Genomic DNA, 18,138 nt, shown 5'->3' with positions numbered 1-18,138 from the left:
AAAGGAAACTACAGGTTAAACTGTTTAAAAAAAAATCTATTTCTGTATTAACATAAAATTAAAGAAACAGAAAAAAGTACGACATACAACAACAATACCAAAAGTACATGTTTTCAGATTATCGATTGATTATCTTGAATTAAGCCTAAGGTTGATCTTAAATGTATTTCGAAGGTATAATAAATGCTATCAAAAATAAGAATAAATCATTAAACAAATAACTACACTTTAAATCTGTCTCCACGTAAACAGTAACTACATCCAATTATTGCTGCAATATTTAATTTAGACTCAGTATAGTTCATAGACTTTGAAACAAATTGTAGAGACAATAAAGACGTTGTGCTTATTGTTAATATAACTGCAGAAAACAGGCATTTTATTAAAAAAGGCAAATACGCCTGGTTAACGATTTCTTGCCAAAACTAGTTCAATCTTAAAATATTGGCTTTTGATTTCAGCAACCAAATACATAAATATACATATATACATTCAAATTTATATCTTTTACGTACTATCCTTAGTAGGTTTTATAATTTTCGTATTTATATCTTCTACAAGTATTTGAAAACAATGACTTCATCTCATATATGAGCCCGAAGCCGAATAACATGCCCAGTTCTTTGCATTAGTTATCTCCCCTTCACTAATATACCTTTAGAATCGTAAAAGCAAATACTTATAATTATCTAAACATTTAAAGTCGCTAACTATTAAAACTGGGGCCATTGTACTAGTGATTTGTTTGCCCCATCCTACAAACGTTAAAGGCAGTAGTTCCAAGAGTGTAAATGCGGTTGTCGGAAGCGAGGGCTGGTTGTTTACTGGGTGGGGGAGAACTCTGTGGGCTCGAGGATGCGGCAGTGCATCTCGCGGATCAGCGGCACCGTGTAGGCCACGCACTCGTCCCAGCCCGGGTTACGCCAAGTACTCTCACGAGTCTCGCGACGGGCTTGGAGATTTTTATAGCCTGTAAACAATTTGTTTTGGTGTGAAGCTGGATGATATACATACATATTTTATCAAATTATTATTGTTATCAACAAATATTAGTACATCTTTGTTATTTATAACGCCATTTTCCATATTTATTGTGACATGACTGATAAGAATTTTGTCAACAAAAGAACTATTAAATTAGAATACTAGGGAAAACGAATGTTCTAGATAATACTTACACCAAATATGATGTACGTTGTATAGTCGTCCGACTTGCGAGAAGTAGCCGGCGAATGCCTCGTTCTGTGCCCGACGGTAGGTGAGGCCCCGTGCCCAGTTGTTACCCCATTCAATCATGGTGCCGGGTTTGAGACTGCGAACATGTGAACAAGGTTTTAGTATTTAAATACTTTCTACGTAATTCGTAAATTCGATTATATACCATGATTTATGAGAGTTTAATTCAGCAAATGGCATACTTATGTTTACTGAGTAATTTAGGTGTTGCAAAAAATTGATCCCATAGCAAAATATTTTTTATTGATCACTTCTTAAATATTAAAATTTGTCTAAAATAATTGATTTGTGTAAATTTACATATCTTTGTGTTTACCTGTATGATCGAATCTCATAAATATTGCTTGCTGATCGGGGTTCCCCATTGGGCCAGAAACTGAATGCAAGTAAGTACTGCAAGTGCCTGGACCTCACGAAGTTACCGCGCTCCTTTTCTAATGCCCTATAGTCCTATAAAAACAATTTTAAATTTTAAGTAATTTATTTGCAGATGTGATCTATACTTTTTGCTATAATGATGATTGGCGGTAACATAGTCTTATCTTGTTGATGTAATAATTTAATATGATAAGGTAATATTATGTATGAAATATATTGTTTTTCCTTAACAAATGCATACCCTAATTATTTTTTCGATACTCACAGCATTCTCTTTGAACAATATTTTAGCTTTGTCGATTTTTTCAAAGCCTCCAACATATCTCCACAAGTGTAGGGCCTGGTCCATGTCCCCCACAGACACCGTCCATGATCCCACTAACTCACAGCCAAGATCAGCCTTGTGAGAGTGCACAAACTCCACAGAGGTTTTGCTAAAAGTTAATGATAAAAGAGTTTATATACCTACAAATTTACAACATTTTTAGCTTACTTTTTCATAATATTTTATGGCTTTCAATAAAATAATAAATATTTGATGTTTAATTTTTAGCACCAATAAAGGATACTGCATCTACTACATCTTCTTTATGGTGAACAGATGTGAACAACAAAGTTTCAACTCAGATAAGATTTTACATCATAGCAAAGACTTGATAAATAGATATATTATGGATACATTTAAGTCCTATTCAGTAATAGGGTTTATATATCCCTATATCTTCTTATCAAGTCTTTATTGATGACTATAATATCATGATAGAATAATCAAACTGAACAAGCAGTAATGATCAATATGACTGATCAAAGGGTCAAGGCTTGACGCCGATAACGTCAATGTATAGAAATGTTTTGCTACAGAAATGCAGCGTTCTATTTACAGAATATTGCATAATAGGCATGTTTGTTCACCGCCAACCGGCACTAAGCACTACACTTATGTAAGAAAATTGACGTAAACATACTAATTCTGCAAGTATTTGTCGGTGGAATCGGGCCTTATGTTGTGTGTGTGTAGTGCATATATAATTTCCTTGTCGCTAAGCATCCGACTATGAGATTCCTTCGTCGGCTCTATCCTGCGGACCAGCAGCTTGGACAACCATCCATCGTCAGCATTCGATAATCGTGCACTTGTTGAAATGAACCTATAAAAATAACTTGCATTACACGACAGTTCCAAATTTAAATTCAACACTGTACAAAATAATAACATTAGGAAATATACCTTAAGTTGTTCGGCAATGATTTACTTAAAACTAGCACTCTATTTAAGGAATTCATATTCATCTTGGGAACAAAACACGCTTAATATGATTCTAAACTACTAAATAAAAGGTTGATAAAAAGTAATTCTTGTTATCAATAATTGACAAAATCACTTGAAGGTTATCTTGAAAATAGATTTTGCATTTGTAGTGACATCTATTGACAGTGACCCATACTACTGTACTTCAAGTTAAACTGCTTTCTTCAAGTTTTAGACTCCGTCCTTGTTTGACAAGTTATGATTCGCTTTTGCTCTCTCAACTCATATGTAATTTCATGCTTCTTTGACTTGCTCTACTGGATGGACCACTTCGTAATCTGTCACAATACTGCCAGTAACCCTCTGCACGCATTGAATTTAAACCAAAACAATCAACTGCTTTCCAATTTTAAGTCAACATTTTATAAAGTTTGTTTGAAAACAAATGTTTTACGTAACTAAGTTTGCTTTTTGGTTATGGTAATCATATAACAAATTTAATTAAAAGGTAGACAAGAAAATTTCATCGTACAATTTTTCAAAAATGTTTGGTAATGTTTTATCCGTGTAAAGAACTGTTATGTTTATTGACTGATGGCCGACAATTTGCTGACAATAGATAAATTGTCATATTTTCATACTATAAATATTTTTTTAATTGAACTAGAGAATTGAAGGCTTTTTATTAAGATCTTGCTTTACGCTTCTGAGACCTCGTGATGGGTGAGTAATTCTTATGAACAAGTTTTTTATTGTTAGCGAAACTTGTTTGTAATAGTGGGCGGTGTTGTCGGTGCTAATCTTGTGACTATGTCGGTTTGTTTAGCTTCAAGCGAGGTGACGAAGCTTCAGCAGCACTTAGCGCTGCTGAAGGAGGAGTATGGAAAACTGCAGAGTCACTGTGCCGAGGTGGAGCGGAAGTACACGCTGGCGGCGGCTTCGGCCGGTGATCTGAGTGAGACCAGCTTTGTGGCGCGCCTCCTCATGACTGTGGCTACCCTATACGGCAGGGAGACGTACTCTGACATCAGCATCAAGCTGCAGAGCAAGTCCATGCCCGGCCACAAGTTCGTCCTAAACGCGCGCTCAGACGACTGGAATGAGGATGCACTCAAAAATCTAGAAGAACTAGGTAAGGCTGCGTATCTTTTTTCATGTAGATAAGAGGACGTTACTAATACTCTTTATCTAATTAATTCTAATAAAGCATTGGTCTGCCCAATTTATATATCTATCTATGAAGTTATCTACTAATACATTAGATTACTTAATAGGCTTTTTTAAAATATTAAATTCTATGTTTACAGATTGGTCTACGCTTCCTGATGAGATAGGAGCAGCTCTCCTCAAGTGGCTTTACACAGATGTAGTGGACCTTTCTCGAGGAGATACTTTTGCTTTACAACTAATGAAGTCTGCGGCAAGTTTCAAACTTCATGGATTAGTTGGAAAGTGTGAACAAGCATTAATTGCATCAGTAGGAGTAAGGTGAGGAATTATTTCATTAGATTTTTTTAAATCAGACTTTGCATTTTGACAACCGTTTCTGTAGTTAGTATTATTTCTCAAAAATTAAGGAATTCTTATTAGTTGTGTAAGGAGGCAGATTTTTTTAAGCTAGCAGACCATTGATTTAAAAAACATATTGCCATTCCTTAACAACCATTTGACCATTATTACCCCTTATTGTTTCCGTCTTTGCATTAGACATATATTATTATGATGTCCTGACTTCTGTTCAGGATTTCAAGACCTAGCTGTGTAGTATAATATTATATGGATCATGTTATATATGTATAATTTTTCTGAATTAAATTTCAGGACTTGTGTGAAGTTCTACTCTGCAGCAGATGAGATTGGGGCAACGGCTCTCAAAGAGCATTGCTCGGGACTTATATCTGCACACTGGGATGACCTAACAGGTAAAAAATATTTTTTTATTTTTATTTTTTATTTTCATCTGGCATAATAAATTTATTACCCAAAGTGAGTCAATGTTGGACTTGTAAAAACTATTGTATATTTGCTTTCACATTTAACTCAAAATTTTATTCATAGATTTAAAGAATTCTTCCTTCATTAGAATATTATTAATAAAACACTATGAAACAATCTAACAAACCATAGAGTGGGTGCCTTGTAAATTCAGTATCAGTAATCTTTGAATTGTTTTATTTAAAAAAATGGTGTTAAAATATAATGATGACAGAACCAATGATCTAATTTTTATTCTATACTGTGTATTTTGTAAACAATTATGTTATGTCTTGGATAAATACAGCTGTGACATTGGCTGATATTGTACGGCAACCCTATCAGGCTATTGTTAATTATTATGCATAACTGCATATCATTGAGTTGCATCAATTTGTGTACTATGCTACCATCCATTACTGCTAATATGGTGACCAATTAGCATTAATTACGTATCATCAACTATGGAATATTGGAGGATAGGATACCTTGTTCTGAAATGTAAATATTGATCACAATGATACATTTGATTTTCGTATTTTAGATTATTTTTAACCGACTTCAAAAAAAGGAGGAGGTTCTCAATTCGACTGTATTTTTTTTTTTTTTTTTTATGTTTGTTACCTCGTAACTTGCGATTGGGTGAACCGATTTTCATGATTCTTTTTTTATTTGAAAGCTTGTGCTTCCCGTGTGGTCCCATTATCACCATTTCAATATCTGATGATGGGATCTTGTAGAAATCGGGGGAACTCTTCAATAAATAACAGCAGATTAACCGCAATTGTTGCTATAGCATATCTAAGCATTGTTTACGCCATCACACAACATATTATCACGCCTGTACTCACTACAAAGGTTATAAAAACTATTTCGAAAAAAAATAATGTTCAAGGTCACTTACAAAGTTTTACAAAAAACGCAATACTGAAACTAAAATAAACATAATTAGATGTTTGTTCTGATGAGATATCCGGTTATTCAAAATGGCCTCCATAAATTAACATCACTCTCAAATGGTAACAGACTGGGTGGAGGCTTTCGAACAAATATCACTGGGAATTCTGGGCAGTTTCACGGGGGTAAAGAACTCATTTGGGCAGCGCGTTTAGTAGGCGTATCTATACTAAAAATCACTAACTTTCCACTAAAAAGTGAAAAATAAAATTAATTTTGGAAAAAAATAAAAACCGACTTCAAGACTACACTAACAATATATGCAATTGAACTAAAAAGTATAAAATAATATTTTAATTACAAGCCAAAGAACACTAAAGGAAAATCAACGAAATTATTGATACTTATGCATACTATTTACATTTTAAAATCAGTTATTTTTGGAGTCGGTGCCAGGCAAAACAAAAACAATATATTAATGACACAAAAAGAAATTACATAAATAATTGAAAAACAACCGATAATTGAAAAGAAGACAATAAAATAATTTATCTATTAATAACACAAAAAAGAAACATAAACTAATACATACAAACATAAAACACAACCATCAGCGTCTTCTGCCCTCACGCGTCTGCCCGCATTTGGCACCGATCTCAAAAATAACTGATTTTCAAATGTAAATAGTATGCATAAGTATCAATAATTTCGTTGATTTTCCTTTAGTGTTCTTTGGCTTGTAATTAAAATATTATTTTATACTTTTTAGTTCAATTGTATATATTGTTAGTGTAGTCTTGAAGTCGGTTTTTATTTTTTTCCAAAATTAATTTTATTGTAATATAATGATAATATTTGGTTAGGATTGAACTTTTGGTTATTATTTTATGTTAAAACTATTTAGGTAAGACTCTCAGCACTTCAGTATTCAGTTTTAGCTAAATATCGGAATTGACAATTCAACTGCCTGTCTCACCTTCACAGTATAATGGGTATTATACTGCATGCAAGAGTAAGGTTGAATAAACACTAATAAACAAAAAAAATCAAACAGGCTACTGTAAACGCTAAAACGGTTACAGTCGTAATATTCCCGAGGGCATACGTTTTCTTTTGGTGATTCATCGATGATGTCTTCAATATGTTTTTTTTTTGTGCTTAGGCGAGGACTTCGCGCACATGTCCTCTGCTCTGCTGTACCGCATGCTGAAGAGCAAGACCGCGCAGCCGCTCCACGGCGCGGTGCGGCTCATGCGGGAGGACGTCGTGTTCCTCTGCCTCGTCGAGAACCACGCGAACGTGAGTACTTGCATGCATTATACTATGGACCAAGGGGGTCTATTATTGTGTCAAAAGTGATCTGCGGTGTCTAATACCAACTTTTAAACTTAAAGTAAGACTAGCCCGCTTAAAGTGAGGCATTGTAATTATGAAGGCGAGATATAGCAATCCCCGGTATCAATTATGCGGATCTTTGGTATTCTGTGATCTTATATCTAAAGGAAACTAAGCTATGATTTTTTGATACTACTTTATTTAGCGTAAACTAACTTAAATTAACCCTTCCTTTTACCTTAGACATGAATCGTGTCTTAACTTTAAAGGAGTAAGGTTCAATTTCGCCCTCGTTTTTAATACACCTTATGTGCATTTGACCGTAACAGTCCTTGCGTGTGCAGTTTAGCATTAACTACTCTATAGTCAGCGAATCTATACAAACCAAGGGAAACGTTGTGGCATCGCTAAATAATTGACGTGTGTAAAAAAATAACGTCACTGACTGACTAACTACGAAGACTGTTGCGTGTATAGTTTTTGTATTCGCATACAAAATAACTGTTGTCTTGACTTTGATTATTCAAGAACCTCAATAATAGCAGCATCTATTACGAGGCATTTTATAAATAATTCAGAAGTAAAAAAACATACTAATAAGTTCGAGTTCGGTGTAACTTAATTGATATACAAAATTAACAATGCATTTTAGCCCTATCCCAAGCCATGTTACGTTTAAAAAAAAAATTGGCGAAACGTAAATTCTAATTTTAACTGTATCGCAGATTAAGCGGTATGTGATATTCAAGGAACTCTTAGCTGTGTTTAATGTTAAAACCAGACATTTTCCAAACGATTTTCTTATCAACAAATTAGTTTTTAGTTATTTAAAATGTTTACTAATAATAGTTATTCTAGTAATGTATTTGCTGAAACAACAGCACACTGTATAAAGTTACAAACTATGGTCTTTTGTTTCATAATGTGTGTTACATGCTCACAATTATAATTATGACCTCTTTACAAATGCACATAATGGCTCATTAACATAAATATATACAGTCGAGTTGAGTCAAGTATTGTTAAAGTCACCTTATTAATAAAATTTTTGACAATAGTTATGCAATTGTGACTTGACTTCCTTTCCTATGTTGTATGTTCGATCTGGGGGTAGTCTTAATAATATGCGGTGGCTGGTCGGTCTCTTGACCTTGGCCGTTTAGTTGACAGTTTAAGTTCATAGTGGCTTAGGTACCACGACCTCAAATATTTGTTTGTTTGGCACGGCACCTACACACTTATTTGGATATATGCTTTAATAATTATATTGTAAATGGAAAGACAGCGTGCTGCTAGGGAGTTTGTTGCGCCGTTTTTTCTCTCACAGCAAAAGCACTTAGGAAGCGGTGACGGGTGGGCAAAACTGGGTGCTGTCCAATGTAATATGACCTTCAAAAAGTGCTACTTAGTAGTCTAATTTGAATAAATGGCTTTTGATTTTGATTATGTCCATAGGCTTGATGTTACTTAATACATTTTGTAAAAAAACTGTTATACTGCCTTCCTCGCGTACTATCTTTCACAGTTTTTATTCCGTTTTTAGCCAAGCACATGAACTTAAAAAGGCAGATTCGTGCCGGTATTCGAACTTAGGATCATTGAGTGGTTCCACTTTCATAGTAGGTAAATGTATTTCCTGATGTTAATCTTTCTACCTTTGTAATTGTCTATTATATTTTTCTTAATATCGTTCAAAATAGTATTTAATTGCTGCATTGTGGAAACTGTGGGTAGGTCTAGTAAAGGGTTCTTGTTAGAATTAGAACTGCATATAATTAACTAGCTGTTGCCCGCGACTTCGTCCGCGTGGTAGATGGATATAAGTTATAAGTAGTAGTAGTTATAAGTAGATATAAGTTAGGAATTTTTGAACGGAAGCCCTCGAAGATGAATAATTTTCCCTGCTTTTCCACATTTTCCATTGTATCTTCGCTTCTATTAGTCGCAGCGTGATGGTGTATAGCCTAAAACCTTCCTCGATGACTGGTCTATTCAACACAAAAAGAATTTTTCAATTTGCACCAGTAATTCCTGAGATTAGCGCGTTCAAGCAAACAAATAAACTCTTCAGCTTTATGTATTAGTATAGATTAGAATATCACTAGTAAATACACCAATAGAAAAGTAGGAATGATTTATTGAAATATTACATAGAAATAAGTATCACGTAAGAAAACTATACAAGCTATGAAGCTATAATCCTTAAAAACTATACAATGTTCAGTTAATCCTAGAACAGAAGTACAAAACGGGAATATCGACTTAATGGCTTTGAACTTAAAGTTGGTAATATCAAGCGTTATCCCGGTTTTGCTTTCTACCTTATATACAAAATCGCATCAGCCATACCTTAATTAAGCACATACTAAGTACGTATACATGAATAATAATTATAATACAATAATACGAAATTAAAAACTAAAACTAGAAACGTTTACTCTACGACACTCTTGCGCATTTTTGTGATCCACAAACTCTTGTTGAGTTTGGGTGTCTTTGAGCATATGACTTGAATTTGTGAAACCCAGCGCAATAGAAGGATTAAATTCCGTAGTGAGGCTAGAAAAAAGACAAAAGAGTTTCAGAAAATACCTCTCTAAACTGTAAAACACATTTTGTACATACGTGTAAACTATGTGTTGTTCTCTAGTTCCTAGAAGGTATTAAATCACAAAGAAATTAAAAAATCCAATGGATTCCTGACGCAGTCAAAAAAGAAATTGCAGTACGAAAATATACACATATTTTTCGCCAGCTATATCGCTTTTAAAAACGTTTCGTAAGATGAATATATTTCAGAGGTACTGCAAGTATTTTAAAGACTGTTCAAAAAGTAATCACCAGTCAAACTGCAGCTGCTGTGATCGGTCGAGAGTCTTTTGTTCGATTGGCAAAGGACAGCCTTTTGAAAATCATTTGCAAGAGTCGTTATGTAAACGCGTAACGTTTGTGAGAACAATCACAGACACCTATAAACTGACTAGTTATAAATATATAAAGCACCAGTGTCGAAGCTCTTTGGATTATTTAGTATCTAAAAGCACTAACTTAACAATATTGGCAGTATTAACACCCGTATCGAGGTACAAGGAGTCTTACTGAGAACTAATTAATTATAACTATATCACCGTTATTTCATAGCGGTGAACTAAACGTTATATTTAGTGCAGGAAAAACATTTTTCTTTCTCGTTTTTTTGTGTATGAATCCTTCATAGTTTAATAAAAACTGACTCCTAGCGATTGATTCCTTACCTAAATGTATTTTTGATCGTTTGAAAGCATCGTTTTACCGACTTAAATTGAGAATTATGATAACCAAAACGACAACTGAAGGTTAAGGTTGTGATGAACATAGATAGTGTCGAATTGGAAGGCAAAGGTTACTTAATTATCAAGAAATACACTAATTAAAAGTACCAAAAGCATGTATGTACTTGGCCTGGCATGGAATAGTAACCGAATGGAGTAAACAATTATAGTTGCTTGCAAATTAGGCTATTTTTTTCCACTATTGAAGATTGAAATCTATTTTGGTTTATCATTAGGACAATATCAAACAGTATTTATCACTATACTTACAATTTATGTACAAAATAAGACAAAAATCAACAGTCCAGACTTCTCTTCGACAAACAAAAAAATTGTATGGCGAGTCTAAGTTTTTTTTGCAAATAAATTAAAAAAATCTACAACAAATTCTTATTAGGTGATCATCCATAGTGCTATAGCTAAAAGCGCGTATAATTCTAAGATATTTGTTTTCTGTACTCCGTTACACCGGTCGCCCCTGCAGTAGCAGTGCAGGGTTTTCGTGGGCCGCTCGGCATTGCTCGGGTCTTCGAAACATGTCTCGTCGTAAACCTCGTGAATGTCATGGGTCGCCCGCCATTTTCCGTTGATCTTCTTTTGTTCCCCGTTCATAGTCTGCTGCGCGCAACCACGTTGTACGCTGTGCGATGCCACTGGAATATGAGAAAGAGATTGTTAATTTGATTGTTTATAAGTTTAACTTGACTGGTCTGACTGTGGCATGATAGATTCCGAATGGATTTAGGCGGGGGATTTTGGTTTTTTAATCCATCCTGTTTGTTCTGTGATTTATAAATCAGTTAAAACGCGCTTGAAATTAGTTCCATTAAAAGTGTATATCGACCCGCACCTGTTTTAATATTTTAAGTGCAATCTCAAGAAAATTTAGTTAAACACATAAAAATCTGATCGTTAAGAAAGACTTCGTTGCTTCTTACAATTTAATGTAAGCATAATATGAGGTGATGTCAACAGATGACAGCCTGGTTTGATTAAATAGGCAAAAGACCAAAGTGATGTAATTGTAAACTTAAAGATTCCTGCCACGTTAGTGAAAGTGCCGGTCCATCATTACATTATACGTACAGTAATTCATTTAATTAGTACGCAACCCGCGTCTTAAAGTTACCTGGTGTTAGGTCATCATTGTTTTACAATATTCTTAAATAAATTACCCTTAATAATTAATCCAAGTTCAATTTTTAACATAGTCTATGTATGCCATTACCCATATTGTGATTTATATTTTTTTCAATTATGAGGCCCCTTAAACGAATGAAAAAAATTTTAGACGCATTTTCCCACATTGAATATGAATGAAGTGCGTAATAAACTTAATACTTATTAATTCAGCGATGTACAATTTAGGGCAAAGTTATTAAAAAGCTTCGCCTTACAATGTTGAACATGTGTATTGACATGCACGTTTAACTTCGCCGGTGCGTACATGCGGCTCCGATGCGTGCAGCCGTCATTAGCATCGCACCACCGCGAGAGGAACTGATAATTCGTGACTCACATGCCGATTCATTTTGTTTGCCTTTCGCACAATATTATTTTACACTCACTGTTTTTTCCGATCAACTTTATAATCAGTCATATTTGTATGCTGTCATATTTACCTATATCCTCTGTTCGGGACTTCGTACCTAGTTTAATGTTTGTTCAAGAATTGCCTGCAACATGGACATCACAAACTTTTGTAATGCTTCAACATTTCTGACACTTGCATTAAAAGTATAGATATTTTGAAAGAACATTAAATATTGCTTACGACCGAATCTTTAAACATTGGCTAGTTAAAAGTGTTCATAGTGTTGAGCGATAAGAGTAATGCATATTTATGATCAGCTGCGAGTGAGGTGTCTTGTTCTTCGAAATGTCAACACCCGTATTATCATAATTTAATTGTCCCTCAGTCATTGTATTGTACTATATCCGCGTCATCTACCGGCTACATAAACTTCCCTCGTCCTGTTATCATAACTATCTTCCATCCCACAGATAAGTACGTTATAGTTCAAAAATCCTAGCGTTAAAAGACGCTCGACTGTAGGGAGATGACAGGACAACGTCACGGACTTATCAAAATAAATGTAATTTTTTATTTCAATACGTTTTAGTTCTTTCTATTGACCCCAACGATTGCACAAATATCACTTGGCTAGATGGCTAGGGCTGTAGCTATATGGTTGACCAATTAACTCGGTACTTTCTTTTGATGTTAAGTGACATTTAAGTGTGCGGTAAAGTTGCGTGGCGTAGTGGCCGGCGGCGGTAGGCCGTATGACACATATTCCTTTAAAGGAGCGTTTCGTAAGGACGCCGCGGCCGCGTTAACGGTACCCTATCGACACATTTTATTTTTATTGTCCCCCACTTCCTTTATGCACATGTTTGTTGAGTTCAAGTATTGACCGCTTGATTTATTTGTTACTGTTTTTTTTCCTTGTCCAGAATAAGGGTATCGAAGCACAATTAGAAGCGATGGAATCTATACTAATATATAAAGCTGAAGAGTTTGTTTGTTTGTTTGAACGCGCTAATCTCAGGAACTACTGGTCCAAATTGAAAAATTCTTTTTGTGTTGAATAGACCATTCATCGAGGAAGGCTTTAGGCTATAAACCATCACGCTGCGACTAATAGGAGCGAAGTTACAATGGAAAATGTGAAAAAAACAGCAGGTATAAAACATAACTTATATCTCCTACCCACGGGGACGAAGTCGCGGGCAACAGCTAGTGGAGAATAAAAATGTTTTCTTTTTTGCCTAAAAAGACTAAATAATCTCTCTTACTCTGTTACCCCTTTGTGTAAATTTGTTAACGTATAATAAATCTTCGTTTAATCAAATGTCGTCCTCATGTTTGTTAAGCGTAATCTGTGTAATAACTAAGGTGCCTGCAACGGGTCATTGCCATGTAATCCTAAGGCAGCTGGTGTCTAGCTCTCACTATAAATAGCTTTACCTTAGTAAATATATTAACATTTCGTGGTTACCATGTGTTATATTATTTTTATCGCGTAAAACATGTGGTTTATGCGCTTACTAAGTGCTTTTGGAAGCATCGTAGTCGACACACTTAAGACCACTTTGTTTGTTTAGGGCTCATACAAATCTAGTAACGGCTGAAAGGATCTAATATATTGTTCTTGTTTCATTCCTCATTCTTGACTAAGACAAAGAATGTCTTTCAACAGAATGACTAGGATTTAATTAATCCATGCCGGTTTGCCGGTCTGTAGATGTCTGGCCATTTTTCAAATTGCAAAAAGTCCGTATACCATGAGTCAGAGGTTAAAATAAGAACGGTTTTATAAAATTAATTCTCGTACTTCATTCTATTGATGAATTTATGGGTTTTTTTCTGGTATGAGTGGATGTATGAAATATTGGTTTGTTGAACCTTTTGTTTGCCGTATTGTTAAATTAGAAATATACGCTCGAAGATTTTTGAAATGCTGTTGCCATATTAAGGACCAAACACTAATAGATGTTTATTATGTTGCTAATTAGAAAAATCTTTATTGAATTTTCTACTTGACTCCTACACTAAAAGGAAACTTAACTGTGAATGTGTGACTATGTACAGAATCTTACAAAAAACTATTTGTTGTAAGAAGTCTTTCTCTAATAATATTATTATGCCTATTGAATAAGTATCCACATTTTACCAAATTCTGCTTAGGCTTAATGAGCTGATGCCGTAGCGGGCTAGACTGAGTCAGAGGCTTGTTTGCTTAACCAACATGGTACACGTAGTATCTAGATATAGAGAAGTTAAAATAATGTTAATAACTTACATCCATCATTAAAGTCGAGAGTGGTGACCCTCTTGAAGCACATGGTGGAGTGTTCGCACTCGGTGAGGTACTTGTTGCTGTAGTCGAAGAGCCCGCACGCGTGCGTCGTGTGCTCGGGGTCGCACGTGTAGCACTGCAGGCTCCATGATACTGAAAACGAAAGTATAAAATCATCATTATCCTCTTGCACTAATCGTAATTTTTATTTAATCCTCACATTGATTTTCATACGATACAACCATCGTTTCTTTGGTTGACCTCTTCTTCCACATCCAGCCACATTCATGTTCAACACTTTCCTCACCATACGAATGTCATTCCTCCGCATAGCAAACCCATATCATGTCAGATAGTTGCCACTTAGTTTCAACAAGTTTTTTTCTGGCCCCTACCACCACTTCTGGAAGACAACTGTGGAAGAAGGATAACGTACTACACGACGTAGAGTGGTGTCCCTCTTTCACAACTGCAATGGGTCCGTCCTATTTTAAGAGGTGTAGGCCCTCATAACTGTTATGTTATTCACTATATTTTGGGTTAAAAATGCCCGTGACCATGATACCTGCAAAGGTGTCGAAACGTCGGGAACTAAAATCAAAAATTAAACCGCGGTGAAATCCGTAAAAGTAGTTTCATTTCAATAAAAAAATACTTTTAAGTATCTTATCAAATATCTGAATTCAATACAACCCATGGCACTCCGGTTCACACAAAGTTTCAACGAATTCACCCCATTTTATTTTTGTCTTGTCAATTAGAATTAACTCGGGTCAATTACATTAATTGAGATGAAAGTTAAACTTGATCAAACCGTATCTTGAGACTATATGCAGCTCTTTCAGAATGCCCTTTGCATTCCGACAATATCATATTCCCTGCATCCTCAAATAGGTTGCAAACATTGTAGTGTCTATCGTCTAAATTGTCTAAAGCTTACTGTGTTATATTCAACGTACAAAAAACTACATGAAGTAACTTGGCTTATTAAAAATATTGCTGTGAAGTCCACCCGAATTCCGACAATCATTATAAAAAATTTCACCCCTGTGAAGATTATTTAATGTGACGATGAATACAAAACTAAAAATGGCATTCAAAATGTGTGCGTCATTGTACTTTTAATTGTTTATTCTAATAAGTAGAAAAATCGATTGTGTATTGCAAGAATGTTTTGACGTTATTGGGTTTTCCAAATAAGTATAAGTTCCATCGACATTATAAGAGGTCTTCCTTAATTTAATAATTCCTATGTATTAATTTACCTTCATTTCAGTTTTACCAGTACTAAATAACCAATTGGTATTTAATTTAGTTTTAAAGTTTGGTTTTCCTTACTAATTTCTGCAAAATTTTAGTCATTGAATTTTTAATTAGGTGTCATTTTTTAATGCAGACATACTTGACAGTTGCATTTGTTTTTATGCCATACTTTAGCGATAAGATAATTACTGTAGCGTTGAAGTAAAATATAGATAATCTGTTTACTACGTAAAATGTATGAACTCTTCAAACATTAGAAACAGGTGACATAAATAACTCACTATTTATAAAACTGTTTCTATTCTATACTGAAGCTTCAAATACTGGCAAATCTCTCAGCGAAATTTGACAAACACAGACTCAGTTTTAATTAACAAACGTTTTACACAATTAAAGTGCAGTTTCTTAAAATATTTTTATGAGTCTTGTCGGTATTATCTTATCGACAATCAAGGCTTGCTATCATCGTGTTATTAAACTTGTTATGGAGTCTCAAAGCGGTGAATGTTTCGCTACTAAACGCTCTAATACGATTAGCATTAAAAGATAGTCGCTATAAAGATTCAAGCATCGTTGAATTATACGTAACATAAAGCGGTTTGAACTTGGCCTACTCATATGTAGACATTGGCTAATCGTCTCATTAAAATGTAGAATATAACCTTTTTTGTTTTGTCAAGTAGGTTTGCGTTATGAGGTTGTATTCGATTTTCTTTAATTTTTTAGCGAATATTCTTTTCATGTTCGTTGAATGTCGAAGGTGCATATGATATTTGCGAATCGTTTTCCTTGTTTACCGGTTGCATATAATGGTTTATCAAAGTTTAAACTCCTCAGCTGCACACGTACTATGTGTATGCAGTTCCAGTCGACACGAGTCGGAAAACAATAAAATATTATTTTATCCGGTCCAAATGGGTATTGTGTAGCAAGTTAGATGATAATTCCTTGGAAATATTCAAACTACTACCGAAATATTATTTGAAGTCTTATTTACCTTACCAAGACCTTTACAATGTTTAACACTGGTTAAATTTAAATGTAAATGCTTGCATTACCCTGTGAAACAATTGAAATCCGGATTTTCCGATTGAATATATTATCCTCTATTATTTGCCTGACTGAGAAACCGATTGTTTTTATAGCTCAATACAACCTTTGAATAGTTAAATTGGAATTAGCCTTCATTACGCCTACCACGAAGTGACAGACCGAAACCATATGGGAATGAATAATGAAGTTCGATGCCCACATGATATTAATTTACTGATATTATGTCTAGCTCTATACACGGTCACTTCGCCGTTTTATTACCTATTGTTTTTACCTTTTATAGCTGCCGATGGCGGCTCTACTTCTAATACAACTAGGCCTAACTAATGTTTATGTAGTATTAGTGCGTAAGTATAATAAAGCAAGATATCCTGTTGATTAAAAGTTGTAATACACAGGAATGTTTTGATAAATGTGTGGAAGAACGGCGCTCCCTTTTCAGTGGTGTGATTACTTCGTTAAGCTAGGGGTGGTTATACGCTGAGATATTTAGTTGATTAAATTATTGATTCGGTAGACGATGAATATTATTTTAAATATCATCGTTTTAGTGCATTTTCTGTAATATAATGTAATTTGCAGTATACGTCTCATTATATTTGCATAGGTGTAGTATAGAGCACAAGCACAAGTAGTAGAGAACAATTATTGAGTTTATAACACTAAAAAAAGAAGTAAAAATATAACAAACACTTTCACTTACACTTCCAATACATTGTAAAAGTCAACACCGAAGTTAACAAATTCATTTTAATTTATAAAACCGACTTAAATACTACGACTACACTACAACTACGAACGTTTTAGTTTTAATTACATTTATGTGTTATGTATTTACAATGTCGCGAGTGCCGCGCATGTGGCCGGCAGCGCTTTACACTGGACTGAAATTGGCACCTCCGTAGTCCGCACTCAGATCCATGATTCACAGTTCACAGGAAGGGAAGCTAGTGGCGAAACGGGACATGTCCAAATAACACGAAAGGTTCTTATGTGTTCGGCAATAGCGCTGATTCATGCGGTCGATACAGGCGCCGGCGCGACACTGACCAACATTTGGTGCCTTTGGCGGGCTCGCTCTCTGACGTCTCGTTTTTGTTTGTCGCATCGTCCCAGGATTCCGTTGTTTGATTTTTATTTTTGGATTTAACATGCGTCGTAAAAATATTGCACTTCACAGACGGCTGCAGAAAATCTTTGCTATTTATATATTAAGTTTTTAATACGGCACATTTAATAAATGACCACATAAGCTCGATTGTCATTTCCGTTTCTAGATTTCTTCCTTATGGTTACGGTCATTTGTTAAAATGATGTAAACATTTTTTTTCTTGCGGTTTTAGCGACTGTTGATCTGGATTATTACATATTAAATTAGACATGTCTCCACCGATTCCTAAGAAAAACAGTTATCATCAAATGTGACAGGCGCTCGGACGCCCAATTGGGCCTATTAGCGATCCTTTGGATGTTTTGAAAACCAATAAAATAATTTCCTGTGTTACGTGAAGTCATTTCGAGAGTGTTTATTTAAAACTTCAATGATTTCTATTTGTGTTCAATTTTTTTAAATGTGACTTGTCGATGAGAAATGTATTTGGCAAAGCAATATTAAGGAAAATATTTTGTAAGTTTTCAC

General features: G+C 34.7%; 3 protein-coding genes across 4 annotated transcripts in view; 1 reads left to right on the top strand and 2 right to left on the bottom strand.

The window, feature by feature from the left end:
• Positions 1-18: 18 nt before the first annotated feature.
• Positions 19-3,067, bottom strand: LOC113502831 (protein NipSnap). Its single transcript, XM_026884558.1, has 6 exons — positions 2,843-3,067; positions 2,580-2,762; positions 1,880-2,048; positions 1,553-1,686; positions 1,179-1,312; positions 19-970 (listed from the first exon to the last, which is right to left on the bottom strand). The coding sequence occupies exons 1-6, from the start codon at positions 2,902-2,904 to the stop codon at positions 822-824; spliced, it is 831 nt and encodes a 276-aa protein (XP_026740359.1). The 5' UTR covers positions 2,905-3,067; the 3' UTR covers positions 19-821.
• A 300-nt stretch (positions 3,068-3,367) lies between these two features.
• LOC113502827 (rabankyrin-5) overlaps positions 3,368-18,138 on the top strand; it is a 49,145-nt gene continuing 34,374 nt past the window's right edge. Inside the window, exons 1-5 of one of the 2 annotated variants that reach the window (XM_026884548.1) lie at positions 3,368-3,586; positions 3,690-3,995; positions 4,171-4,351; positions 4,685-4,785; positions 6,897-7,033. In XM_026884548.1, coding sequence (XP_026740349.1) covers positions 3,583-3,586; positions 3,690-3,995; positions 4,171-4,351; positions 4,685-4,785; positions 6,897-7,033 — 729 coding nt within the window. In that variant the 5' untranslated portion in view covers positions 3,368-3,582. Of the gene's footprint in view, positions 3,587-3,633; positions 3,996-4,170; positions 4,352-4,684; positions 4,786-6,896; positions 7,034-18,138 lie in introns of those variants that run through there. The other variant, XM_026884546.1, reaches the window with a different exon arrangement.
• On the bottom strand, positions 9,189-17,993 carry LOC113502833. The gene is made up of 3 exons (XM_026884562.1): positions 17,203-17,993; positions 14,187-14,336; positions 9,189-11,033 (listed from the first exon to the last, which is right to left on the bottom strand). Exons 1-3 carry the CDS (start codon positions 17,246-17,248, stop codon positions 10,774-10,776), a joined length of 456 nt encoding a protein of 151 aa, XP_026740363.1. The 5' UTR covers positions 17,249-17,993; the 3' UTR covers positions 9,189-10,773.

The sequence above is a fragment of the Trichoplusia ni genome, chromosome 18 (assembly GCF_003590095.1).
Source record: "Trichoplusia ni isolate ovarian cell line Hi5 chromosome 18, tn1, whole genome shotgun sequence".
NCBI classification, from domain to species: domain Eukaryota; kingdom Metazoa; phylum Arthropoda; class Insecta; order Lepidoptera; family Noctuidae; genus Trichoplusia; species Trichoplusia ni.
This window is presented reverse-complemented; position numbering and strand designations above follow the sequence as displayed.